The sequence below is a fragment of the Myotis myotis genome, unplaced genomic scaffold (genome assembly GCF_014108235.1).
Source record: "Myotis myotis isolate mMyoMyo1 unplaced genomic scaffold, mMyoMyo1.p scaffold_m19_p_8, whole genome shotgun sequence".
Classification (NCBI taxonomy): domain Eukaryota; kingdom Metazoa; phylum Chordata; class Mammalia; order Chiroptera; family Vespertilionidae; genus Myotis; species Myotis myotis.
The window spans coordinates 9651328-9677854 of NW_023416390.1; the positions used below are offsets into that span (position 1 = coordinate 9651328).

At 47.4% G+C, this 26527-nt stretch overlaps 1 protein-coding gene across 2 annotated transcripts in view; it reads right to left on the minus strand.

Annotated features, from left to right (window-relative positions):
• Positions 1 to 24839, minus strand: part of FLACC1 (flagellum associated containing coiled-coil domains 1) — a 39352-nt gene extending 14513 nt beyond the window's left edge. Inside the window, exons 1-11 of one of the 2 annotated variants that reach the window (XM_036320453.1) lie at positions 24559 to 24839; positions 22074 to 22106; positions 21190 to 21349; positions 20619 to 20693; positions 15378 to 15426; positions 13803 to 13936; positions 11310 to 11403; positions 9410 to 9471; positions 6845 to 6942; positions 5778 to 5830; positions 3688 to 3787 (exon numbers count right to left, since the gene is read on the minus strand). In XM_036320453.1, the coding sequence (XP_036176346.1) occupies positions 3688 to 3787; positions 5778 to 5830; positions 6845 to 6942; positions 9410 to 9471; positions 11310 to 11403; positions 13803 to 13936; positions 15378 to 15426; positions 20619 to 20693; positions 21190 to 21302 (778 nt within the window). In that variant the 5' untranslated portion in view covers positions 21303 to 21349; positions 22074 to 22106; positions 24559 to 24839. The remainder of the gene's footprint in view (positions 1 to 3687; positions 3788 to 5777; positions 5831 to 6844; positions 6943 to 9409; positions 9472 to 11309; positions 11404 to 13802; positions 13937 to 15377; positions 15427 to 20618; positions 20694 to 21189; positions 21350 to 22073; positions 22107 to 24558) is intronic. The other variant, XM_036320454.1, reaches the window with a different exon arrangement.
• Between the last annotated feature and the right edge of the window lie 1688 nt (positions 24840 to 26527).

A 26527-nucleotide genomic window follows, 5' to 3' on the forward strand; every position in this document is an offset into this window, starting at 1 on the left:
TCCCCACTGGGGATGTGCCCGCAACCAAGGTACATGCCCTTGACCGGCATTGAACCTGGGACCCTTGAGTCCACAGGCTGATGCTCTATCCACTGAGCCAAACCGGTTAGGACAATTAATTCCCTTTTAATGTGCATGAATTTCATGCACTGGGCTACTAGTATAGGATAAAAGCAGAACGACAGGTTGCTATGATGCACACTTAACACCAGGGGGCAGATGCTCAATGCAGGAGCTTCCCCCTGGTGGTCAGTGTGCTCCCACAGGGGGAGCGCTGCTCAGCCAGAAGCCCTGAGCCTGGCTCATGGCTGGCAAGCTCGGGGTGGTGGCAGGAGCCTCTCTCGCCTCTGAAGCAGTGCTAAGATGTCCAACTGACGGCTCCAAGACTGCAAGAGGGCACAGGCCGGGCTGAGGGCACCCTGCCCCCCCTCCCGCTGCCAAGTTTTGTGCACAAGGCCTCTAGTCTTAAAATATAGCTCTTGGCTAACATGACTTTTCCAGCCATATAAGAGACATTCCACACTTAGCCCTGGGGTAGAAATAGGCTTAAACTTTTCTTTTTTGGGGTGGAACCTGCCAGGAGAGATCCAATCAATATTGAACAGAAGGAAGCAGGGGTGATGGGGCTAACAAATTTCTTCTTCAGCATCACAGTACTGAATGGATAAGGAGGCAACTCCCAGGCTCACAGGATAAGTCTGGTCTGAGCTATACTGTGAGCAGCTAAAGCCTGGTCTCCAAAAACTAGTTATCACATCTTAACTTAGATTTTGACAACAAGGGATGAGTATAGTATGAGTAGCTAGGAGTCTGGGAGTTGACCTGGGCTATGCTACACCAAGATTCTAAGCAAAGCCTCCAACAGGAGCAGCTGCATGTTCCATTCCCAGTTTTAACTCCAGGGTCTTCATGCTACCTTCTAGCAGTCCAGTGTCCCACTGGGGTAGGAATAGCCGCAAGAATTAAACTTTTCCAAGGGTAACTGCATTTAAATGAGTAATTTGTTAAAGCAACTAAATTTGATATGAATTAGGTTGGGGTAGGATGTGAAATAGGTTTGAAGAGGTCCCACTCCTACCTCAACTAGTCAGGGAACAGAATCTCCATAAATTTCTCTCTCCTTTTTCCATTTATGCAGATGCTCAGGGGGGTAGAAAGCTCACCTATGTATGATCCAAACTTTGAGTTAAGTGTTGGAAATATTAAAAATATATAGCAAGCCATGGCTGGTATGGCTCAGTGGTTGAGTGTTGACCTATGAAGCAGGAGGTAACGGTTTAATTCCTGGTCAGGGCATGTGCCTGGGTTGAGGGCTTGATCCCCAGTGGGGGGTGTGCAGGAGGCAGCTAATCAATGATTCTCTCTCATCACTGATGTTTCTAACTCTCTCTCCCTCTCTGAAATCAATAAGAAAATATTAAAAAATATATAGCAATATATAAATGTATCAAATCAATGTCATATACTTTAAACTTATACAATGTTATATATATATATATATTAGAGGCCCGGTGCACAAAAATTTGTGCACTCGGGGGGGCGGGGGGGGGGGGAAGAGGGGGCCCTCAGCCCAGCCTGTGCCCTCTCGCAGTCTGGGACCCCTCGGGAGATAACAACCTGCTGGCTTAGGCCCGCTCCCGGGTGGCAGAGGGCAGGCCCAATCCCTAGGTGCAGCCCCTGGTCGGGCTCAGAGCAGGGCTGATTGGGGAGTTGGGGCGCCACCCCATGTCATGCACAGAGCAGGGCAGATTGGGAGGTTGCGATGCCACCCTCAGTCAGGCTCAGGGTAGGGCCGATTGGGGGGTTGTGGCACCACCCCGTCACGCTCAGGGTAGGGCCGATTGGGGGGTTGTGGCACCACCCCGTCACACTCAAGGCAGGGTCGATAGGGAGGTTGCAGCGCCACCCCGTCACGTACAGAGCAGGGCCGATCAGGAGGTTGGGGCGCTGCCCCCTATCACACACAAAGCAGGGCCCATTAGGGGGGTTGGAGCTCCGTACCCTGTAACACACAGAGCAGGGCCCATCAGGGGGTTGGGGAGCTCCCCCCTGTCATGCACAGAGTAGGGCCGATCAGGGGGTTGAGTAGCTCCCCCCTGTCACTCACAGAGAAGGGCCGATAGGGGAGTTGGGGCACCGCCCCGTCACGCACAGAGCAGGGCTGATCAGGAAGTTGGGGCGCCTTCCCCTGTCAGGAACAGAGCAGGGCGGATAGGGAGGTTGTGGCCCCGCCCCCTGTCACACAGAGCCGCAGGGCGATCAGGGGGTTGGGGAGCTCCCCCCTGTCATGCACAGAGCAGGGCTGATCAGGGGGTTGAGCTCCCCCCTGTCAGTAACAGAGCAGGGCGGATAGGGAGGTTGTGGCCCCACCCCCTGTCACACACAGAGCCGCAGGGCGATCAGGGGGTTCGAGAGCTCCCCCCTGTCACACACAGAGCAGGGCTGATCAGGGGGTTGGGGAGCCGCACCCTGTCACACACAGAGCCACAGGGCGATCAGGGGGTTGGGGAGCTCCCCCCTGTCATGCACAGAGCAGGGCTGATCAGGGGGTTGAGGAGCTCCCCCGTCAGGAACAGAGCAGGGCGGATAGGGAGGTTGTGGCCACGCCCCCTGTAACACACAGAGCCACAGGGCAATCAGGGGGTTTGGTCGCTGCCCCCTGTCACGCTGATCCCTGTGCTGGGAGGCATATTACCCTTTTACTATATAGGATAGAAGCCTAGTGCACGGGTGGGGGCCAGCTGGTTTGCCCTGAAGGGTGTCCTGGATCAGGGTGGGGGTCCCGCTTGGTTGCCTGGCCAGCCTGGGTGAGGGGATGAGGGCCATTTTCAGGCTGGCGGGTGACTGAAGCTCCCAACCTGTCCTTTTTTCCTTTTTTTTTTATTCTGGGCCAGCTTTAGCTCTGAGGCTCGGCTCCAGCTATGAGGCCTCCGCTGCTGAAAGCAGTTTTCTGGCCTTTGTTTACCTTCTGTATTTGAAACAATGTTGCAGTCCTGCTGGCTGAAGCCCGGGGTTTTGTTTAGCTTCTTTATTTGTTACAATGTTGCTTAGAGTGCAGCGGAGAGGCCGGCACGGCAGGCGGGGAAGCTTGGCTCCCTCCGTCACTGAAGTAAGCAAGCCTCCCTGTTCGCATCAGCTGCCTGGCTGCCGGCCGCCATCTTGGCTGGCAGTTAATTTGCATATCTCCCTGATTAGCCAATGGGAAGGGTAGCGGTCGTACGCTAATTACCATGTTTCTCTTTTATTAGATAGTATATCTCAAACATGGCTTACTTGGGGGGGGGTTGGGAATATAGAGTACAATGGATTGTGCTGCCCCTCCCCCGACAACTGAATATTTGAAACCGAATTCAAGAACTTTTTTCCTGGAACTTTGGAGTCACCTGTAACTAGATAACAAGTCCACATTCTTACAGATGTTCCAAAGCTTGTTCCAGCCCATGATGGCCAAACTTGGAATCAGTGAGTTTTGGAAGGTGTAGGCTTAGAATCTCAGGTGGCTGAACTTCATAAAAGACTCCACTCCTGTCACTTTCTTGCAAACTCCAGGCACCTTCCATTTGGGAGTCTAGCCATGTGGCTCATCACCTTGGTGAATCCAAGGCTGCCTTCCTTGAGTCAAGGCCAAGCTTCATGGCGGTTTTTCGGTACACCTATCACCAAGACGTCAGAAGTTTCTGTACTCACTTTGCTGTAGCAGGATCTTTTCCCACTCTGACTTCTCATCCTTCTCCCATTCTGCCTTCTTCTTTGACAACTTATCTTCCATTTCATCATAAAGGCTGTCCTGCGGAGACATAATGGCAACAGAAGCAAAGGGCCCTGAGAAAGGTGCACACTGGCCTAAGGCCCACCACTGGGCCCTGTCAGCTTCCCTCACCTGAGACCCTTGCTGGGGGGGGGGGCCCTATGTGGGTGAATGGGGAAAGTAAATTCCAGCCCAGCCCCTTGAGCATGACAGAAGCTTAAACGCCTGGCTCTGTGTGGTGTCTGCAGAGTTTAAAGACAGGTAGTGTTCCCCATGTTAAAGAATCACTTGTCAACTCCCTCTGACTCATGACTCAAAAAGAGCACACAAAAAAACAAAAGAAATGCCCACTAGTTAACGTGACCACTTAGAAAACAAGATGTTTTTCAAAGTGTTCGTTTCCCTCAGTAAATCTAACTTCCTTTGTGGTTAATGTTAAATAAGCCTAACCACTTCATGACGGTGGGACCTCAGAAGGGGGGGCCCAGGACCCGGAACCTGCCACTCAGAATCCTGACTGCCCTCCTTGTGCGGTTAGCAACAGAATTTACACTGGGCTTGGGTATCAGAGCTCGTTTGTAATTGTGGTCATTTAAATAGAAGCTCTCTCATTTTCAAGGCCGGTGGGCAGCTGTTTCCAGAGAGGTCACACTCTCTGGAGAGGCCCAGATTGAAGTAAACACCAAGTATACATAGGAACTGGGGCCGCTTACCTGCTCATCAACCTGACACTTCTCTTAGGCTCTGGTCTATGACACTTCCCTGACTGTATGAAGGTACATCCTGAAAAATGAGCTTTGGATTCTAGTTCAAAACTGAAACTATGAGTGGTAAATTGAATTTCAGAGGTGGTGCTGGTGCTTTACTTGATTTCCCCCTTTGATAGGATGATCAACTATCCTTGTTTGCCTGGGACTGAGTTGTTTCCTGGGACTCCAGACTTTTGATGCTAAAACCCAAAAGTCCCAGGCAAACTGGGATTAGTTCGTCACCACAGGATGGGGGCTTGCTGCCTCAGCCCTTCCCTGTCCATTCCCTACCTCCCACTCTCTCATCCCCTAGGAAGAAATCCTGCCCTAACTCTGTCCCTTGGCCTCCATCAAATTAGTTGATTAAATGAATGGGTTATGCCCCGAGATGCTAGAGCACTTCCATGTTCTGCTAGACTTCTGTGCATGGGCCACGAAGTTTCAATCACACTGTATGTGCGCGCCCACACGTGGTATTTTGTGGAAGAGCCACACTCAAGGGGCCAAAGAGCTGCATGTGGCTCATGAGCCACAGTTTGCCGACCACTGTGCTAGAGCAGTGGTTCTCAACCTTGGCTGCACATTAGAATCACCTGGGAATCTTGTTAAAATCCTGATTTCTGGGCCTCATCCTCCGGAAATTCTGTTTCTTTGTTATGGGGTGAGGCCACAACATTAGTAACAAAGAAACAGAATTTCCGGAGGATGAGGCCCAGAAATCAGGATTTTAAAAAGATTCCCAGATGATTCTAATGTGCAGTCAAGGTTGAGAACCACTGTGCTAGAGGGATACAGTCTTTTTGGGTGGAAATTTGGCCAAATGTATCAAAGACCTTTACAATGGTTACTCCTTTTGACCCAGAACTCTATTAAAATCTAAGATGTCACAAAGTACAAATATGGACAGTCATTGTCTTGGGGCAGTGACAGTTTTTCTTTTTGTTGCTGCTGTTGGTTTATGTATTTCCTTAAAAAAACCCCACTAAAAATAAAATAAAATAGCACTGAGCAGGTATTACTTTTGTAATCACAAACGTATTTTTTTGATGAGCTTCTTTAGGCCTGGGTGACTGACTTGTCACGCATGGGAGCCAACATAGTCCGAAGTGCACTCTCCTCCCTGGGCGCAGTTAGTGTGTGCCACTTAGGTGCAAGGATCTGGGGAGCTGCTGGAATTATTTTCTGGGGCAGAGCTCTAGATTCGTCCCATCATCATCAAGCAAGAAAATGAGTCTTGCTTCTCTTACTCTCATAATCCAATGAGGAGTTCTGGATCTCACCTGATACATAAAAAACATATTCTTCAAATACTTGTATTCCTTTCCCATCTCCTCTGGACAAAAGGAAAACAACAGGATCATCATTATTGCTCTGAAATGCACACTTTCAAATTCAAATGTGAGCTCTCTTGCACACCTTCCCCATGTCAAACTCATCCCCTGGGTGGTAAAACCATGGTGTGCCTCAGAAACCACTCTGGAGGCTTATTAGAAACCACTCTTATTAGATACCTGAACCCCACCCCAACCCTACTGAATCGAGCTCTCAGAGGAGAGCCCCAGTATCTGTCAATAATATGCTTCTCAGGCAATTCTGATGGACACCAAGTCTGAGAACTAAGCCCCAGGATAAACCTGAATCTTTGGAAGAAGAGAAGCAAAATCAGCCTGCACCTGCCTCTCTCTTTTTAAAATCACACCTCCTAGTGTACACTGATTTTGAAAACAATACATGTTCTCTTTAAAAAAAAATCTGGGAAATCAGCAAGGTATAAATACCACCTTAAAAAAATGAAAGGCAATGGAAGGGGAGAAGGTTACAGAATTTCTCCTCTCTGTGGAGATCAGTCTATGAATTCAGAATTCTGAAGAAGACACACTTCCTCTTCTCAGGAACAGCATAAACAATGGGATAAATGGCCAACACAACCCCTATGGATTATGAGGCCACACAAATCATAGTGTGTCAGTTAGAATTTAATGAAACACCATCGTTTTGCTGGTGAGCAAACTTGCTGAATTAGAATAGCATTATATTTGCAGAACTTTAAATATACTTTAAAAAGTGCTTTCTCATTTTTATCATGCTGATAAAAGGCCAATATTACTATCCTCAATTTCTAGATGGGGAAACTAAGACTTGGTACAAAGGGTAAGAAGGACATTGGTAGGCATGGCTTCCCTCTTTTCAGTTTCGTTCTCAATCATTCCCTCTTCCTGAGCTTAAGAGGAAACCTTGAAAGTCTAGCTAAAGCCCACTCATGGCCATGAGAGTTCCTCAGCCCTAGACCCACATGGTCAGCCTTCCGCCCCTTCATCATGGTCATTCTTCCAGGTCCTGAACGTACCTAGTTTTTCTTGGGAAGCCAACTTCTCTTCCTTTAAGGCTGCTTTGTAGTTGTTCTCCAACTCACTGAGCTCTGCTGTGTGAGCCTCTTTGAGCTCCCTGTGGTGTCCCGAGAGAAAGTCACAATCATCAGTGAAAAGAAGTCCAGAGTTGAGCTGTTATATTCACCTGATCCCACCTCTCTTCCCTCACACAGAAAGCCAGTGGGCAGGCTGGGGAACCCTCACTTTTTTGAGTCACTTTTTTGGCATTCGTGCAGAGAAGGGGAAAACGACTCTTGTTTACATCAATCCTAGATGGTGAATGGAGCTGGTGGGTGCCATAGATAATGTTAGAGTGCAAGGTCTCTCTAGTCTCCATTCCAGTGTTCAAGATGAGTATTACAATGAAAGGCTATATGAGCTGTCAAGCCAAGAAAAGACATGGCAGAAACTTAAATGCCTATTAGTAAGTGAATGAAGCCAATTTGAAAAGGCTGCAACTGTCTGATTTCAACTATTTGGCATTCTGGAAAGGGCAAAATAACAGAGACAGTCAAAAGGTCAGTGCAATAGTTGCCAGGGGTTAACAGAGAGAGAGGGATAAATATGTAGATCACAGAGGATGTTTAGGGCAGTGAAACTATTCTGTATGGTACTATAATGGTGGATACATCTATACTAATAATAGTGGAATATGCAAATTGTCCGGGATCCCATCACAGTAACGACCAGCAGATTGTGTGGGGTGACCAGGCTGGCGGGGGTGGGGGGGGAGAGTTGGGGGTGACCAGGCTGGCAGGAGGGGCAGTAAGGGGCAACCAGGCCGGTGGGGAGGGGGAAGTTAGGGGCGACCAGGCCGGCAGGTGGGGCAGTTAGGGGCGATCAGGCTGGCAGACAGAGGCGGTTAGAGGTGATCAGGCTGGCAGGGGGGCAGTTAGGGCAATCAGGCAGGCAGGTAAGCAGTTAGGACCCAGCAGTCCTGGATTGTGAGAGGGATGTCCCAGATTGGAGAGGGTGCAGGCTGGGCTGAGGGGACACCCCCGCCCCCATGCAGGAATTTTGTGCACTGGGCCTCAAGTATAATAATAAAAGTGTAATATGCAAATTGACCGAATGGCTGAACCGGTAGCACAACCAGTCACTATGATGTGCACTGATCACCAGGGGACAGACACCCAACCCAGGAGCTGCCCCCAGTCCGCAGGCCCCAGGCCAGCCAAGGCGGGTGCCAGAGGAGGACCCCCAATCGCCCTGCAGAGGGAGGCAACTGGTGGTAGCGGGGGGCGGGGCTGGCAAGCAGGCAACACCAGGCTGGCCAAGGCAGGTGCCAGCGCCTGCCCCCCCGCCCGATCACCCCACTGGTTGCCCCACAGATCGGCCCTGATCGCCCACCAGGTCTAGGGACATTACCCGTGCATGAATTTCATGCACAGGGCCTCTAGTGTCATTATATTTTGTCAAAATCCATAGAATGTGGGTTTGTTTTTTTGTTTTTGTTAAGCCTCACCTGAGGATATTTTTTCCATTGATTTTTAGGGAGAGGTAAAGAAAGAGGGGAAAACAAAGAGAAACATCAATGTGAGAGAAACATATCAATTGATTGCCTACTGCATGAGCCCTGACCAGGGAGGAGCCTGCAACCAAGGTACATGGTCATGACCGGAATCAAACTCAGGACCCTTTGATCCGCAGGCTGATGCTCTATCCACTAGGGCCATAGAATGTGTGTTGACAACACCAAGAGTGAACTCTAATGTACGCTATGGACTTTGGGTGGGAATGCTGTGTCAGTGCAGGTTCATTGAGTGTAACATATGCACACTGGTAGTGCAGGGTGTCAATAATGGCATAGGTCATGTAGATGTGAGGTGAGGGAATATATAGGAACTGTCTGTACTTTACACTCTATTTAACTATGAACCTAAAACTATTCTAAAATGAAACTCTATTAAAAATAAATAAGTTAGGAAATAAAAAATAAATAAATAAGTTAATTAATTAATTTAAAAAATTGTTTTTTAAGGAAACAGGTCTATGACTCCATTAGGAAGACTTCTCTCCACCAGGGCTTCTGAGCCCAGCAGGTAGCGTGGAGGGGATTTTGTGGGTTTCCTCACCCACACAGACAACACACCTCATTTACTTCCTGTTGATTTGTCCTTGGGGCTCTGGCTCCTGCCCCTCCCATACCTTCTTGCCATTTTGCCCAGGCCCTGATCTAGCAGCCAGAGAGAGCAGCAGTATGAGTAGAAGAGGAGGAAGGGGAGGAGATGGAGGAGAACCACAGCTGTCTACCACAGAAATCTCATATGCAATTTTTAAAAGATGGCTCTTTGCAGCAACCAACAAAAAGGGAGATTACAATGGGAATGAAACAGTTGGATGAGAAAGTGCAAAACCAGGGGTAACCTTTTCTGTGCCTCAAATCAAACCATCCTGCTCTCCAAAGACATGCATCTCATCTCCCCTGCCCCTTGCTACCCAATTCCATTTGACACTGTCTGAAATCCAGTGAACTGAAGTCCTGCGAGGATACAGGAGCTTTAGGGCCTTCAGCACACAAGGGCTTGTGCCAGAAAATATACCTGCTCTTGTTTTCGAAGTCCTGCTTCATCTCAGCACAGCGGATTTCCATTTCATTGGAGAGCTGCAAATGAGGCCATCATCAGCCACACAGGATTGAAGACCCCACTCCCACTCATCTGCAACTTGTGAGAAGCCTTCTGACTCACGGGGTACACCCCGCTCCCTGTGTCTCTCTGTCATTATGAGGGAACAGAACAATTCTTGCCTTGCTCTGTGTGGTCTGGCATGTGATCAGTTTGTAGGATTGGTGCACGGAAACCATGTCTGTCACTACCAGGTTTTGTGAGCAGGCTCGGTCCTCTCTGCTGGACTGTAATCTCTTTGTAAGAGAGTGGCCTTACCAGGGGTGGGCAAACTTTTTGACTCGAGGGCCACAATGGGTTCTTAAACTGGACCGGAGGGCCAGAACAAAAGCATGGATGGAGTGTTTGTGTGAACTAATATAAATTCAAAGTAAACATCATTACATAAAAGGGTATGGTCTTTTTTTTTTTAGTTTTATTCATTTCAAACTGGCCGGATCTGGCCTGTGGGCTGTAGTTTGCCCACAGCTGCCTTAGACCCTCAGATACAGAATTCAATTGAACAATCATTTCTTAAACAAAGGGCTTGGCCTGGAAGAGCCAAAGAGGTCTATGATTCAGACCCTGCCTTCGAAGAACTGTAAATCCAGTGTTCAAGCCTCGTTGGCAAAATGGCTGGGTTCCAGCAGGCAAGTTTTGCCCACTTCCAGGTGACCTTCCATGCTAGCACATCCAGTCCTCTGGCCACTGTCTCAGGAGGAGTGGACACTTCCAAATTAGTTAACACCCACTGCCTGCTGAGACAAGGGTCTGGGGCTTGTCCTTCCCTCTCTTACTGAACCGTGGCACCAGCACTCCTCCCTTGCACAGGGTCACACAACAATTTGGGGTGTTTACAGGTGGAAGAATTTTTATTTTTAGGTGAATGTTAAGGATCACATCTGAGGTCCCTTCACGGAAGTAATCTCTAAATATGTCTTCAGTGAGTGAAAATGGGCATTTTGCCTAAATAAAGGTAAATGCTCTTAGGCTAATTATTTAACTTCCTGAGACTCAATTTTCTTTGGGTAGAAAAAAAACACAAACCTGGCAGGGCTTTCAGATAAACATAGTAATGACTCATTAGTAAAGGAAGGTTCAGTCTGAGTCATGAGCTGGGTGCCTGTAGGATTCAGAAGCATCTGGGGTGCATGAGAGGGTGAAGGCTGGGCCTGCTGGGAATTCAACCTTTACAAGTGCCTTTCAATAACAACAGGCAAGGTGGGGGTGGGTCTGATTATGGCTCTGGTTTATCACTCCAGTGGAGGCCACCAGGCACACCTGCTTGAAGTGGGGAAGAAGACATTATGATAAAATAGATGGTAAAATCTAAAGGAGGTTTCACCAAAATCCCCAGGAAACCCAAAGAGTGTCATTTACATCAGCGACATTTGGGCTTTGGTAGTTTCAGTAGCAACAGGAAGTGGGTACTAAAGGCTTCTGGGTAGTTTTTGAGCAACACTGGAAGCACTGACCGCCATGGTGCCTAAGCAAGAGCCTCCACAACCTCTGAAGCGTAACTCACCGCCAGGCGGGAAATGGCCAGCGCCCCCTCGTGTGGAGAGGACAGTGGTGTTGAACACCCTGCAGGCACTGGGGGAACTTACAGAAACTCAGCTAGGCCTGGAAGAAGGACTTGAGTTCTTGCAATTATGGAGGAGGATGGAGACAGAGAAATAGTATTGGGTGGCCCCAGTCCTATCCTCAGAGCTCTCACCTGGGCAACGTGGCTCCTATGAGTCAGGTACTTGGCAGCATGCCTGGCAGATAGCGTGATCTGAAAATCTTGGTCTTTCCTGTACCCACAGAGACGTCAGCTAGCTTAGGGATCACTCACCGTTGTTTTGGCAGACTGGTGGTCTCTGTTCATTTGCTCTATTATCATCGTCAGCTCTGAGATCTGCTCTTCTAGGTCAGTAATGATATCAGTCCTACGGGATAAGTAATTCTTCAGTCACCCACAAAGCTTTCTCATGCCAGTCAGGCCTCTTCCTGAGCATGACTGGATATGTTCTGGTGAGAGCCAAGCCATACCATCTGTACATGTTCCACCATCACTGAGGTGGGGAGGGAGGGGTAGAGGAGTGGAGAGAAGGAATGTGGCAGTAGGGTGGTTAAGCCTCAAACATGGCCCTTTTGTGTAAGTTAGCCAGAGCTGAGTGGTCTATTGAATGGAAGGGAAAGTGGAATATGTCAGAAACCTATTAGGGTTTGACCTTGATTTGGTAATGATAGTTGAAATGGAGCGGGGAGAAATTCAGAAAATTAGGAAATGAGAAGGTGGGGAATAGGATTGATGCTGACAGTGAATCATAGGCAAGGAATGGGCCAAAAACTGGATGAGGAGGAGATTTAAGAGAGTGGCTTTCACCAGTTAGAGAAAAGTATCACATGATCTCACTCATATGTGGAATCTAGTGAACCAAATAAACTGATGATAAAAAATAGACCCAGAGCCCTAGCCAGTTTTGCTCAGTGGGTAGAACATCAGCCTGCGGACTGAAGGGTCCTGGGTTTGATTCCGGTCAAGGGCATATGACCAGGCTGTGTAGGGGGTATGCAGGAGGCAGCTGATCAATGATTCTTTCTCATCATTGATGTTTCTCTCTTTCTCTCCCTCTCCCTTCCTCTCTGAAATCAATAAAAAAAATAAAATAAAAAAATAGACCCAGAGACATAGAAGTATGAACAGACTGTTGAAACTCAGAGGGAAGGCCGGGGCGGGTGAGTGGGAAGAGATCAACCAATGCATATATGCATATATGCATAACCCATGCATATATGCATATATGCATAACCCATGGATACAGACAATGGCATGGTAAGGGCCTGGGGAAGGTGGACGGGAGCGGGCTGGAAGAGATTAATGGGGGGAAAAGGAGGATGTATGTAATACTTTCAATAATAAAGATTTAAAAGAGAAAAAAAAGATTTGAGAGAGAGAGAGAGAAAGAGGTGCTTTCAGACTTGATAAAGGTTTTCTGTGCTTCTGGGTCTGCGGCCTCCATGATGTCTAAGATTATCCAGCTCTGTTTGGTTGACCTGGAGTAGACAGGGTGGAGGGCAGTGCTGTGTACAGTGCAGCAGAGAAGAGGTCTTTGATTTAAGAGGTTGAGAAAACAAAAGGATGTGGGAAGAGAGGACATCAAGGCATGAGAAAGAAGAAAGGGTATGAGAAAGTTAAACAATAGGGAACTCCTAACATGATCTTCAGTATAAACAATACTCACAGCTTTACCAGGGAATAAAACTATTATGGGCTACAGTATTTTATTATGCCATAATTGGTGACAACTTTCTTATTGAGGCCAAGAGGTGCTTGAGGGTGCTGGCTTGACTGTGGGTACATGGCCCATCTCCTGGAGAGGGCCTTGGATGCGCAGCAAAGAAAACAGGGCCGGAATGTTCCCACTGGAGGGAACACAGAGACTGGAGTCTGGTTTCTCTAGGCCAGGTCAGATCAGAGTGACTTCTGCATGGCCCCTCTCAACAGTGGGCCTATGTGTCCTTCAGCCTTATCCTAGTCTGAATCCCTTCCCAAAGAAAACCACTGCTAACAGCTTGGTCATATCCTTTCTATATACCTAGATGATGTGTGTGTGTGTGTGTGTGTGTGTGTGTGTGTGTGTGTGTGTGTTCTGTTGCTATTGTTGGTCTTTTAGATTTCTGTCTTGAAAAAATAATTTTCATAGCAATTTAAAGCCCAAGGAAGAGACACTCATTGGGGAGCCATTGCAATAGTGTAGGTAGATGGGGAAGGGGAAGGAGAAGACATGAGAGATTTAGGAGGTGGAATGTAAAGGATGTGGGGACTGCTTTTACATGGCATTGGAGGATAGAGAGTGGGTAGGACTTGAATGACAGAGAGGATGACAGTGTACTCAACTGGGAGGGAGCTAGACCAGAATATTCCAAGCTACATCTCCCAGAGGCATGAACTGAGTAGTACCTTTGGACATAATAAAAAAGGGATGTATACTCGGGCCTCCCAGAAACCCCGACTTTATTTTTAGTTCTCACCCAACAAATTTAGATTGTTGTATTAATATCTCATCAGTTCATTACTGTCAGGAAAAACTGCTCTCCTTTAGTACGAATTATACTACACCCAATCCTTTTCCAGAGCTGCTGAGCTGACCTTCATCCTGACTAGAATGGGACTGGAGCAGAGAGCCAGGGTGGAGAGGAGCAGGCAGAGGCTGAGGCATGAAGGGACTCGCAGCACCTCCAGCGCAGGACTGGGAGTAGACATTAGGCGCTTATCTTTGAGGCCAGGCTGAGCCAGCTCGGGAGAGGTTCGAGGAGCTGGATGTTGGCCCAAAGACATTACCTGCGAATTCTGATTTTGTCCATGATCTCTGATTTCAAACGCTTTTTCCTATCAAACATCTCATCTCCCAAAGTGACGGAAATCTGCTCCCTATTCCGAAAGAGGCGATAGCCAGGGCACACGTTGATCACTTCCTGGGCAACAGGGTGGAAGGTAAGAGAATATTGCAGAGAGCTGAGATTCTTCCAAATCCACTAGTGCCCCTATCACATCTACAAACAGAGACTTGAGATGGACTGTGCCCTCCCCAGTTACCACTCACCCTCGTATCTCCATATTTCTCTCCTGAGATCCAATTGTAAGACTCAGCTAGATCCTGGATGTCTCCCTATGCCTTTCAAGCTCAACATTTCCAAAATCCAGCCATTGTCACCCACTCCACATTCTACACCCAAACCCTGTTCCTCCTCTATGTTCTCCATCATGGCCAGAAGCCAGGAGGCAGCTGAACGTTTGGAATTAGACAGGCCTGATTTTAAACCCTGGCTCTGCCACCAACCATAGTTGTTCAACATCACTATGCCCAGTTTCCTCATTAGAAAATAAGGATAATAGCTCCTCCTCAAAGGGATTTTGTGAAGCTAAAACAAAATAACATGAGAAAATGCCTAGTACAGGTTCAAAAAAATTTTTTTTCAGTCAGTTCCTTCTCTGTCTCCTGTCAGATGCAGGGCTACCAGCAGCCATAGATTCGGATGCGACTGTACCTTCTACAGTTGTGGACACCCCTGCAGGCGGCCACAGGTCCTGCCATTGTTATCTCCTAGAAGTGTCTCATCCTCACCCTCTCCTCTCCCAGCCTTGCCCCTGATGGAGCTGGAGGCCACCAACATCTGTCTCCTGGGCTCTGGAGCTACCTCCCCAGCGGGCCTCTCCGCCTGCAGTCTGGCTCCCCCTAAGTTCATCATCCTCTCCACCTGGAGGGCTATGACATTTTGGGGTTTTTCCCTGCCCATTAAGGGATCGCATGATCCTCTTTGAAGGGGGTTAGGGAAGAAAGGAAAATAGACAAAAGCAGAAAGTAGTAAAAGTACCAATTATATCCCACCAGAGGGTGTGTTTTTCCCCCCTAAAATGTAAATCTTACCTGGTCACATGCCTGTCAGACACATAAAGTTTCCAAGACATCAAAAGGTTTGGGCCCAAACTTCTAGGCAGGTGTCAGGATCCTTCAGGGTTTGCTCCCCATCTCTTTCTCCAGTGTTCTCCTGCCCTGCCCCCTCTCAGATGCCCTGGAGGCCCCTTGCCCAGCATTTGTGGATTCCCAAGTACAGCAGAGGGTTTCCTACACCTGCCCATTAGTTGTCTCCTGTCCTGGACTGACTGCCACCACCTGGTTTTCCTGGCACACTCTCCTCACCCTACACAAGGCAGTAAAGGTCATTAAATACTCTCTCTGGGGTCTGGCAGAGCCGAGTCCAAGTCCTGGTCCTACACTATATGCAGTAATTCCAGCACCTCCTCAGGATTGTTGCAAAGATTCAATGAAGTCAGTACGTGTAAAAGGCCCATGCCTGCACACAGTAGGTACTCAATAACGGTACATCCCACAACCCTCTTTCCATTTTTACTCACAGAAGGTAAATTATTGCTCTCCTCTTGTTTTCCTACGTGGGTTTTCACTCTGCAAGAGAAATGCATGCTCAGAATCAACCAACGAGCAAAGAGAAGATCCAAGATCAGCTGTGCCCTGACCCCACCACTCATCTGCAAAATGTGACATTCCTAGGATAATCTGTGTGGCCCACCAGTTCTCAAAATATTTTACTTTAGAAAACAGAGAATATTTAGTGGTCCAGAGATCACTGGTACATAGGTTGTAATAAAATGGCAGGTAGTGAAAAAGTGGAAAATCAACTAGTCACTAGTCTTAATAGTAGAACCATTCCTAAAATAAGGGCCAAGAAGCCTGGAGTGAAATTCAAAGGGATGATGCATAATCATAAATGCACACTTTTTTTTAGTGACATATATGTTGTCTGTACAACCACTTTTCTTCTCATTTGCACCAGAATTCCGTGTTCTGGGACCCTGAAGTTGCAAGTTAATTCAGCATAAGCAAAGTGTTTCTATTTTGAGATCTGGTACAGATTTCCTGATCATAATAAATTTTTGTTTCAGGTACAGAAACCTGAGTATAATATCAGGTACCCAAATATCAAAAAATTATTTATAAGGAAGTTCACCTAGAAGGTTGAAATATTAGAGTAACTACCTTCTGATGTGCTGACAAGAATAGGTAGGCCTCTCCCCTTGGCCTCTACAATACCACACATGTACATAACCACTGGCCAACTGCTGTGAAGAGAGACAACTGAAACCTGCTCTGGAAGTTCCAGTTCCCCACAATCAAAACAACCACACTAACATTAGGGGCTGTGGAGTTGGTTACTAGGATGGGACTGGTCCAGAGTCCGTGGCTGACTCCGGATGTGGGGAGTGGGGCTGGAAGGACTTTTCCTGGTGGAAGCAGTTCCATCTTGGTTAATAACCATCAGTCTGGATTAGATCCCACATCTCCCACCCCCAGAGGGGGCCTCCAGAGAAGCACTGAGAAAAACATTCCAAGGATTTGGCTACCTTAGAGGTGACCACCAACCTTTGATTTTAATTTTCACTGACAAAAAAAAAAGTCTACGTGTTAAGAAATGGGCATGAGTGCATAATATACACTGATATTTCAATGAGGTCCACATGTAATTTAAGATTTAAAATCACTTAAAATGCAACTTAACTCAACCATATGTTCCTAGTTCAACTGTCCACAATGGATAATTTGGCTTGTTTTCTCTGAATTTAGGAAAACCTTGTTGGGAAACCACTGGATGGGCAATCTCTTTAAAAAGCTGACCCTGGATTTGAGTTTATGTCATTTTTTGCTCTTAATAAATCTCATTGAACAAACTGAGATCTTCCACAGCATTGCTTTAACTTTGGAACTTTTATGTGGCTACGTAGATACTCATTTTGTCAGAAAATGATGCTTCTCTCATTGAAAAGTAAAAGGTAAGGTTGATCCAGAACGACTCATCTTTACTCTTTTTGCGCTTGTCAACCTGTTACTCAGATTACTCTGATTACAATGACCAAATTGTGACACTTTGTTGACATCGCTGAAAGCACTTCACAATTTCTCATTTAATGAATTCAATGAGTAGTTCATATATGCAAACCACAGCGCTCCATACCAAGAGAAATGGAATAAGATGTGATAGTTTTATTTAAGAGATGAAAAAAGGCACATAAATACTGAAACTAGAAGAAGAAAAAGAATTAAGTGCCATAGAGAAGTACAGATAAAGAGATCTTCTAATTGTGTCTCTCAGGGATTGAGAGCGCTCTGCCACTGCCATTTTTCAAGGCCTCTGATGTACACAAAATCAAAAGCAAAACAAAAACAAACCTCAAGAATTGCTAAAATAGGGTTATAAAAATTGAGTTATAGTTCATGTTTAAGAATTGAAAACTTAGAACACAAAAAGCACATTATATGTTTGCAAGAAAATGATAGGATTCACAAAAGGGACAGATTCAGAGTGTCAAGGTGGCATGTTTGAGGACAGAGGCCCAAGTTAAAGGCTGACTGCTGAGCAGCTTCTTTGTCCCCATTTGGAGGTCATGTCAACATCTGCCTGGGCCTCTTCCCCAGAGTGAGGCCGCAGCGGCCCTCCTGTGTGGCTGCTCCATTCCCCTTCCCAAGTGCTGGCCGGAGCCAGAGCGGAGGACACATTCCCCAGTGTGTGTTCTCTGAATTGGTTTTAGAAGACGTCATGTTTCAGGGAATACGTTGCCTTGAATGGTCTTACTGGAAAGTTATAAATACAATCAGCAGGTCTTTGATAGAGAATTTAAAAATACCCACAAATAATTGGTGTTTATTGCATGTAACATTATAATATTTAAAATTGTTTTTCTTGAGATATTTAAAAAAATACCCACAAGGTGTTCCTCACTATATTGCAAAGCCAGAGGAGGACAATGTTGGCCGGGGCTAATGTTGGTGGTCAGAGTGGAGCTGTGGGTCTTAGTGAGGTCTCTCCCAACAAGCACTGGGTAGCTGAGGCCTTGAGCTTGTCTGTTGAAATGGAAGTTAGATAAGATCCACAGGTAGGATCATGCCTGCAGGGTGCCAAGCACACAGAAGGCAGGCAACCAGGAAACGTTTCATACAGGCATTCCGTGGACTCCTTATTATGAATGGATCCAATTCCCTTCAGGCTTTCCACTTTCACTCCACTGAGACAATTCCCTTCGTTGTCACCCAGATGCAGGCTACTAAGTCCAACAGTACTGCTTGGCCCTCATCTTAATTGACTAGCAGCAGTTTTTAACACAGATAATCAGACCCTCCTTCTTGGAACATTTTTGTTTTGCTTCCAGAACACCAGGTAGATGATTCTTCATCTGCCTCACTGGCCACACCTTCTCGGCGTCCGTTCGATCCTCTCATCTCTTCCACCTCTCAACAGGAGAGCTCTGGGCTCAGTTCTCCCACCTCTTCCTACTGCTATCTCCACTCCTTGCCTTGGAGATGTCACCTGGGTGCAGGGCTCTAAGTACCATATGCTAATGACTCTCAAATGTTTATCCGCAGCTCAGACCTCTCAGACCTGCTTACCCAGCTGCTTACTTGACATTGCACTTGGAAATTTAGAGAGATCTCAAACTGCCTAAGCGCAATCCCCTACATGTGTGCGCCTCATGCAATCTCCCCAGTCACAGAAAATGGCAACTCCATCCTTCCCGGGGCTCAGCCAGACATCCTGAAGTCAGCTTTGATTCCTTTTGATTTTTTTCTCATACTTTATACCCATCCCATTAGCAGATCCTATTGGTTTCTACCTTTAGAATATATCTGGAATGCGACCACTTCTTAGCACCTCTACTGTTTCCACCAAGTTCAATCATCATCATCCCTTGGTGGGGTCCCTGCAATTGCACATTATCTCCCTTGGCTTCTCCCAAGGCTTCTTCTCTTGGCCATTGGAGTAAGTCTTCATTCCCAGTGCAGTAGTCAGATTAGTCTTTTCAAAATGCAAGTTGAAATCATGTCACTCTTCTCAGAATCCTCTGTGGCTTCCCAGCTGTTATGAGCTAAGTTGTGTCTACCTCTCCCCACTCCAAATTCATATGTTGAAACCCTAACCCCTGTTATCTCAGAGTATGGCTGGATTTAGAGATAAGGCCTTTAGGTAAAATAAGGCCATTAAGGTGGACCCTAATCCAATCTTTCTGGTGCTCTCATAAGAGAGATGAGGATGCATAGAGAGACCCTAGGGAGGCACACGTACAAAGGAAATGTCATGTGAAGAGGCAGCAAGCAGGCAGCCAACGGCAAGCCCAGGAGAGAGTCCTGAGAGGAAACCAGCCTGCCAGCACCTAGCTCTTGGTATTCCAGTCTCCAGGACTGTGAGAAAATGTGTCTGTTGCTTAAGCCACCCTGTCTTTTGTTGTTGTTGTTGTTGTTGTCATGGCAGCTCTAGCAGCTGATACACCATCCCTTTCAGAGTAAAAGCCAAAGCCCTTACAGTGGCCAGCAAACTTCACTGTGTAAATTTCCTTTCGCTGCCGTAACAAATTACTCTAAGTTAAGTGGCTTTAAACAATACCAATTTATTATCTTACAGTTTTAGGGTCAAGTCTGCAAGGGATCTCACTGGGTGGAAACCAAGGTGCTGGTAGGTTGGTATTCCTCCTGGAGGCTCTAAAAGAAAACCCGTTCCATTGCCTATTTTTCTCCATCTTCAAAGCCAATAATTGCATCACTCCAACCTCTGCTTTTGTCGTCACATCTCCTTCTCTGACACTCTGACTTCCTCTTTCACATATAAGGACCTTTATTGTTACCTGCGGCCGGGCTAGATCTTCCAGAGTAATCTGTCACGGTCAGCTGATTAGCAAACATAACTTCATCTGTAATCTCAATTGCCCCCTGGCAAGTAACAGAACATGGTCACAGTTTCCAGGGATTAGTGTACAGACATCTTTGGGGAACCATTAGGATGCCAACCACATTCATCACCTCTGTTACTTCTCTGAGTTCATCGCCCACCACTCTACCTTCACGTCCTCCATTCCCACCACACTGGTCTCTCTGCTTTCCTGGAAAAGGCGAGGTGTGCCAAGCGAGTTCCTGCTCACAGCCCTTGTGCTTGCTGCTCCCTCTGAGAGGAGTACTTGGCCCAGATGTCAGTGTGGCTCCCACTGCCCCCTTTACAGAGGGACTTGCCCTGATCTCCATACATGAAATCATGACTGTCAACTCCAAGAGAGCAGAGGCTCTGTTGTGTTCACTGCTGTCTCTCGCACCTGGAAAAGTGCTTAGCAAATAATAGATGCTCAATAAATATGTTCCAAATAAATAAACCGAATACAAAGACTCATGCAAAGACAAAATTAGGTTATATTTATAAGCTTATAAAATATTGGTAAATTTTTAAATTTGTAAGTAAAAACAGAGTTGCAATTTGTAAACAATCTTAGACACAGGAAAGAAACCCGTAAAAGGGTGAAACCACCAATGGGAGGCTCTTTGCCTTTAACAGGCATCAAGAACTGTGCCCTTTTAGGGCAGGAGACAGTTGTCAGGGCACCTTAGCTGAGAGCTCATTTGTGGTGATTCTGCAAGCTGTGGGTGCAGAGGACCATAGAATCTATCTGTAGGATCTGAGGTTTGGGGGACATCACAGTGGATTCTCTGACATTCCTGGCAGCAATGAGTTCAAGTCACAGGCAAGGGTGTGATGGCCAAGGAAGGAGATTGTTTTATTCACGTACCTCAAACCATTCCCGCCCCGTGCACACGCAGATACTTACTTTGGGGAGACAACAGGTTTTGTTGGTGGTTGGACATAATTTTGTTTTTTTGAAGCTGGAGGAAGAAGAGTTAGCCTGAAAGGAAAAAACAGACAGCAAAAAGGGAAAACTGGATATTCCGAACTCTGTTTTAGCGCTCCCAGATGAGGTACGTCTCCGAATTAGAATACATGGGCTGACAACAGATGATCTTTGGCAACATCAGGCTGAAGACCCTGGCACTTGCTCACTGTCCTAGGGGGTCCCCGGTTGGCAGCACAGTTTGCCCCCAGTTCCCAAAGCTCTTGGTCCCATATGGAGGGGCAGCTGCCATGGGGCCCTTTGGTTGGAAGCCCTCCTCTCTCTGCTCAATCATCTCTGAGATTCCTCATGTACAATGACACTAAGCCTAGCAGGACTGGCTAGAGCAACGTGCAGCTAACAGGCCGACAGGGAAAGCCGTGTAGAGCTAGGCTTTCTGGCCCCCTTGGGATCTTGGCTACCAAATTGTTTTGGGGAATCTTGTGAGAGAAAGAAGGCTGCAAATGGACCCCAAGCCCCCAGGCCCTTGCCCATCCCAGGTAATGCTTACTTGGGCTTCCCTGTGGAGGTCTTTTTAGGTGGCTGAGGGGTCTTGATTAGCTTCCGTGGTTCCAAGTTCCAGGGGTCCCAGCAGGTGCAGTAGATGAGAGGGTTGTGGTACATGGTAGGTGGTCTGGGGCAGTCTTGGCTGCTAGGTCAGGAGGCCCTTGCTGAAATGGGGGGGAGAACAGCAGAGTCATACCATCCAGTTAAAGCAACAATGCATAGAGACAAGCTGGGAAGAACCCGGGGAAGGTCCAAAGCACAGATGGTAGATTCTGGAGGCTGCTGATCTGGTTCAGGGTCTTGACTATAGAATCACACCTCTTTCCTTGCCATCTCAGGCTGGACTTGAAAGCAATTTAAAATTTGCTCTGAGTGCTTACTGTGAGCCAGGTATACAGTAAGTGATCAATTATTCTTTTCTTTTTAAATATATTTGTATTGATTTCAGAGAGGAAGGGAGAGGGAAAGAGAGATAGAAACATCAATGATGAAAGGGAATCATTGATCGGCTGCCTCCTGCAGGCCCCACACAGAGGATAGAGCCCACAACCTGGGCATGTGTCCTGACCGGGAACGAGCCATGACCTCCAGGTTCATAGGTCGGCGCTCAACCACTGAGCCACTCTGGCTGGGCTTAACTACCTGTTTACAGATGAGGATACTGAGGCTCAGAGAACTCATGGAGGTAGCAAGTTACAGAGTAAACAGTCTTCCTGACTCCTAAGCCCTTGCACTTTCATCAGGTCACATTAACTCTCACTGAAGTAAAGAGAAATCCCTAAGGCGGGTCCTGCACAGGGACTTTCCACACAGAACTTGGGTGTGGAAAATGAGCTCTGTTATTCAAATTAAACGGGATCTCCCAGTTTCTCATTCCTGGTCACCTGCCTGAGTCACAGTCAAAACGCTGCCTTTTTGGCCCTGTAAAAAAAAAAGAAAAAAAAATCACACACAAAAATCCCCATTATGAAAGCTTGCGTGAAGAACAACTACCAGATAAACATGATCACACACGATTACACTTATTATCCCTTCCCCACCGCTCCCCCCTCCCCCACAGAATCCCACTAAAATGAGAGTGCAGGATTAAAATAGGCTCAATTTCATAAAAATGAAAGAGAATGGGAGAGGAGACAGTACCACACAGGTGATGTCAGTACACGCTTGGCACAGTAACTTCCTCACTGAGCAAACCATAGGAAGCTACAGCGTATATGTCTGCAAAGGGGGTATGAACCAGACGGAGCCAAATCCCAAGACTCAGAACTTGGAACTGGGAGATTATCTGATGGAGCATATGGGCATTTCCCAGGTCTGTTAGACCCTTGGGAAGTCAAATAATGCTCCATCCCCCCTAAAACACAAAAATCTCTGGACCTGTGAATATGCTACCTTTTTGTGCCAAAGGAGCTTTATAGCCATGATTAAGTTAAGGGTTTTGGGATGGGGAGATTATCTGGATTACTAGTGTGAGCCCAAGGTGATCACAAGCATCCTTATAAAAGGAAGTTGGGGTGTGGGGGTCAGAGTCAAAAAATGGTCAGGTAGGAGTGACCAAGAATGGGCCATAAGCCAAGGAAAATGGGCAGCCTTTAGAAACTGGAGAAGGCAAGGAAATGATTCTCCTATAGAGCCTACCGAAGGAAGGAGGTCTTGTCAATACCTCGATTTTAACCCATTTTCAGATTTCTGGTCTCAGGATGGTAAGATAATAAATTGATGTGTTTTTTTTTTGTTGTTGTTTTGTTTTTTAAAATATATTTTATTGATTTTTTACAGAGAGGAAGGAAGAAGGAAAGAGAGTTAGAAACATCGATGAGAGAGAAACATCAATCAGCCGCCTCCTGCACACCCCCTATTGGGGATGTGCCCACAACCAAGGTACATGCCCTTGACTGGAATCGAACCTGGGACCCTTCAGTCCGCAGGCGGATGCTCTATCCACTGAGCCAAACCGGTCAGGGCTTGATGTTGTTTTAAGCCACTGAATTTGCGGTAATTTGTCACAGAGCATTTGTAATAATAATTAAATACAAACAGAAAATTTAGAAAAAACTGGGGGGGAGACAATGAAGGGAGGATGAACAAGTGTTAAATCCTCATCTACCATAGCAGGAAGTCAATGGAGAATGTCTAAAAATTAACAAATGGGGTAGAGATAAATTACTTAGAAGTGTGAAGCTAAGTTCCAAAGTAGTAGCTAAAAATGTTGAAAATAATGGCCCCTAGAGAGCACACTGAGAAGCAGAACTGAGAAGAAGGGCGGGGCGGAAACTGTAACTTTTCGTTAATGAATGTGTAACACAATTTGATTTTCAAATGCCAGTGGGTTATTTGATAAAAAAAATTAAATCTACCACCAAACAACATGTTATGGGAGCCCAGAGACCAGTAGCAGCATTACAATGACAGCAGATTTAACTCCCATTCTAAGTCAGCGACTGGTTTCCACTAGTACACTGGAATAAATCTGTTTAAGAAATCAGCTGAAAAATGAAACACACATTTTTTTCTCTAACATGACTGCTGCTTGAGAAACCCAGATAGGTGGTCTAATGACTTTTAGAGCTAAAGGGGACCTTAACATTAAACCCATTTTACAGATGATGAAACTGAGACTCAAAGGCGTGCAGCGACCCTGGGACCCTTCACGGGCTCGTTTAGTAGCACAAATAGGTACGGTTAGCTCCTGCTGAGAGTACCATGCAGATGCGGGGGGGGGGGGGGGGGTGCCCAACACCTGCACCTCGCCCTCAGGAAGCGTGCAGGTCCCGGGGTTCTCGGCACAAACGGAGCGAGCGGTGCAGCAGGGCAGGCAGGGTGGAGAGAGGGGCAGGGTGTGCGGGCGGGGCAGGTGCGGGAGGGGCCGGCCAGCGGGCTGGGCCCGGCGCCCCTGTGGAGTAGAGGAGGCCAGAAAGGAGGCCGGGAGCCTGGGGAACAGCCAAGACCTACGGCCAGGCAACAAGGCCGCGGATCTAGCCTTCTGTGCTCCCCTGTGTTCGGGGCCGATGGGGAGATCTCAGCGGCCGGGATGCGGCACCCCAGGCGAGGAGACCGTGCCACCGGGGCCAGAACCGCGGGGAGCATCGGAAAGGCGGCGGCGGCAGCTGCGAGGCAGCAGCCCTGCTTCTGCTTAGGCTCGGCGTCCGCTTCCTGTGCGCACAGGGGCCGGTCCCGGGGCCGAGGCGAGAGGCTAAGGCCGTCAGCTCCCCGAACTGCCGCCTTCCCGCCGCCATTCCTCGCCTGCGCCTCGGGCCGGGGCCCTTCTCGGCGCCGCCCTGGGTCCAAGCGAGGCAGCTTGTCCGCAGTGAGAATCTGGTATTTGTTGCTGAGCTAAGAAACTGGGAGAGTGTAACCTCAGGAACCGGCTCACCAAGGAGAAGCCGATCGTCAGATGAACTGCAAAAACGTAACGGCCATGACAACAGTACAGACAATATTAAACGTTAGGACTTAAAAGGGCCGGCCGACCAGGCGCGCCGCTTACGGAGCCTGAAGACACCCCCGCACCCGATGTGGGAGGCGGCGGCTGTGAGCGGCGCCCAGCGGAGCCCGCGGGCCGAGCGGAAGCAGCGCCTGTGGGCCACACTTCGACAAGCGGCTACCCCAGCCGTCCTGAGGCTGGCAGACGCGCTCTGGGCCGCGGGGCGTGGACTTGCGGATTTGCGCAGGCGCAGGTCTCGGGCGTGAGCATGTCACTTGGGCGCACGCACGTCTTTCCCGCGCTTACGTCCCTTACGTCCCTTGGGCGCACGCACGTCTTTCCCGCGCGTACGTCCCTTACCCCTTACGTCCCTTACGTCCCTTGGGCGCACGCACGTCTTTCCCGCGCATACGTCCCTTACGTCCCTTGGAGGCTCTGAGGCAGGATATCCGGGGAGAGCGCGGTGGGGAGAGTGATAGGACTAGAGAGAAGACGGAGCGGGCTACGCCCTCCTTCGAGGGAGGGTGATGAGGGAATTGGAGGCAAAAAAAAAAAAAAAAAAAGCAACAACACGCAAAACAAACCCACAAAACCCCAAAATGCGTAGGTATTTTACGGTGCAACTACCCAATGGGGTTTTACTAGATTTTGATTGACCACTTGAAAGCCTCTAGAAACCTGAAGAAATGCTCATGAACAAGGATATGAGATGGTATGTGTGCAATGGATACAATGATGTGGAAGTATGTACCTACACAGAAAAGGGTTAGAAAAGAATATGCTAAAAATGAAAATTGGGCTGGAATGTCAGGATTATGACCCCCCCCCCCTCCCACACACACACACACACAACATGGTTTAGCATCATTTTCCTTGGGCTTTGGAGTCAGGTGGGCCTGACTGCACAGAGGCTCCAAAGATTAACTTTTTCTTTCCTGAGCCGGGAGCCCGGTCCTTCCGGGAGGCCGTCCGTCAGCGGGGCTCCCTGCGGGGCGCGAGCCGGTGCCGGGAGCGCGCGGCCGGGCACACCAGCCCTCAGACCCTGCCACCGAGCTTCGAGCTTCGGAATATGAGGAACCCGGTGGCATTTGTTTACGGAAGGTTTTGTTTCTATTTCAAAAAAAAAAATTTTTTTTTAGGGGGGAGGAGATAGGTTTATTTTGTGTGTGTTAGATTAAACTCATTGTAAAGAAAATTATAACCTGAAGGAAGTAAAGCTTATCCAAAATGCTAACACCTCGGAAGGACCACTGGAAATATTTTGGTTAGAGTCTTCTAGAATTCTCTCTAGTCTAAAGAAGCAGATTTATATAATTATTCGTAAATGGGAACAGTTTCTCCTTATAGTCTAGATAATCTTTTTTAAGTAATGAGGTTCTTTGAAGATCAGTATGCCGTTGTAAAACTTGATTACTGTGGAGAAATTTTTAAATGTTCAGAAGTAGAGAAAAAAAGTGAAATGAATCTGTCACACGGGTTCAACAGTTAGCAATTTGTGACTAATCGATTCATCGATGCCCAGCCCATGCCTCCAACATCAGATTATTTGAAAGCAAATTTAAAGTAAATCTATAGTCTAAATTACACTTAAAGGAAATCTTGAAAGCAGGTATGTGATTTGTTTGTATATCACGGCTCAATTTCTATTTTATGAACGTATCCATTCACATTTTTGCTTTTTTAAAATTTATTTTTGTTTTTTCCCTTTCATTTTGTTCTGCCCCTTACATTTTTAACCAGTTTTGCATTGATGAGCATTTGGTTTCCTGTTATAAACAAAGCCATGGTGTGTATTCTTTTGCTCAAAAAGTAAAGTCCTTTCTCTCCAAACACCCACGGGGATGATACTCAAAATATGTAACAACCAGTAAGACGATCAGAATAGACATGGCTACAGGGCTGGACCAGGTCCTGGAGG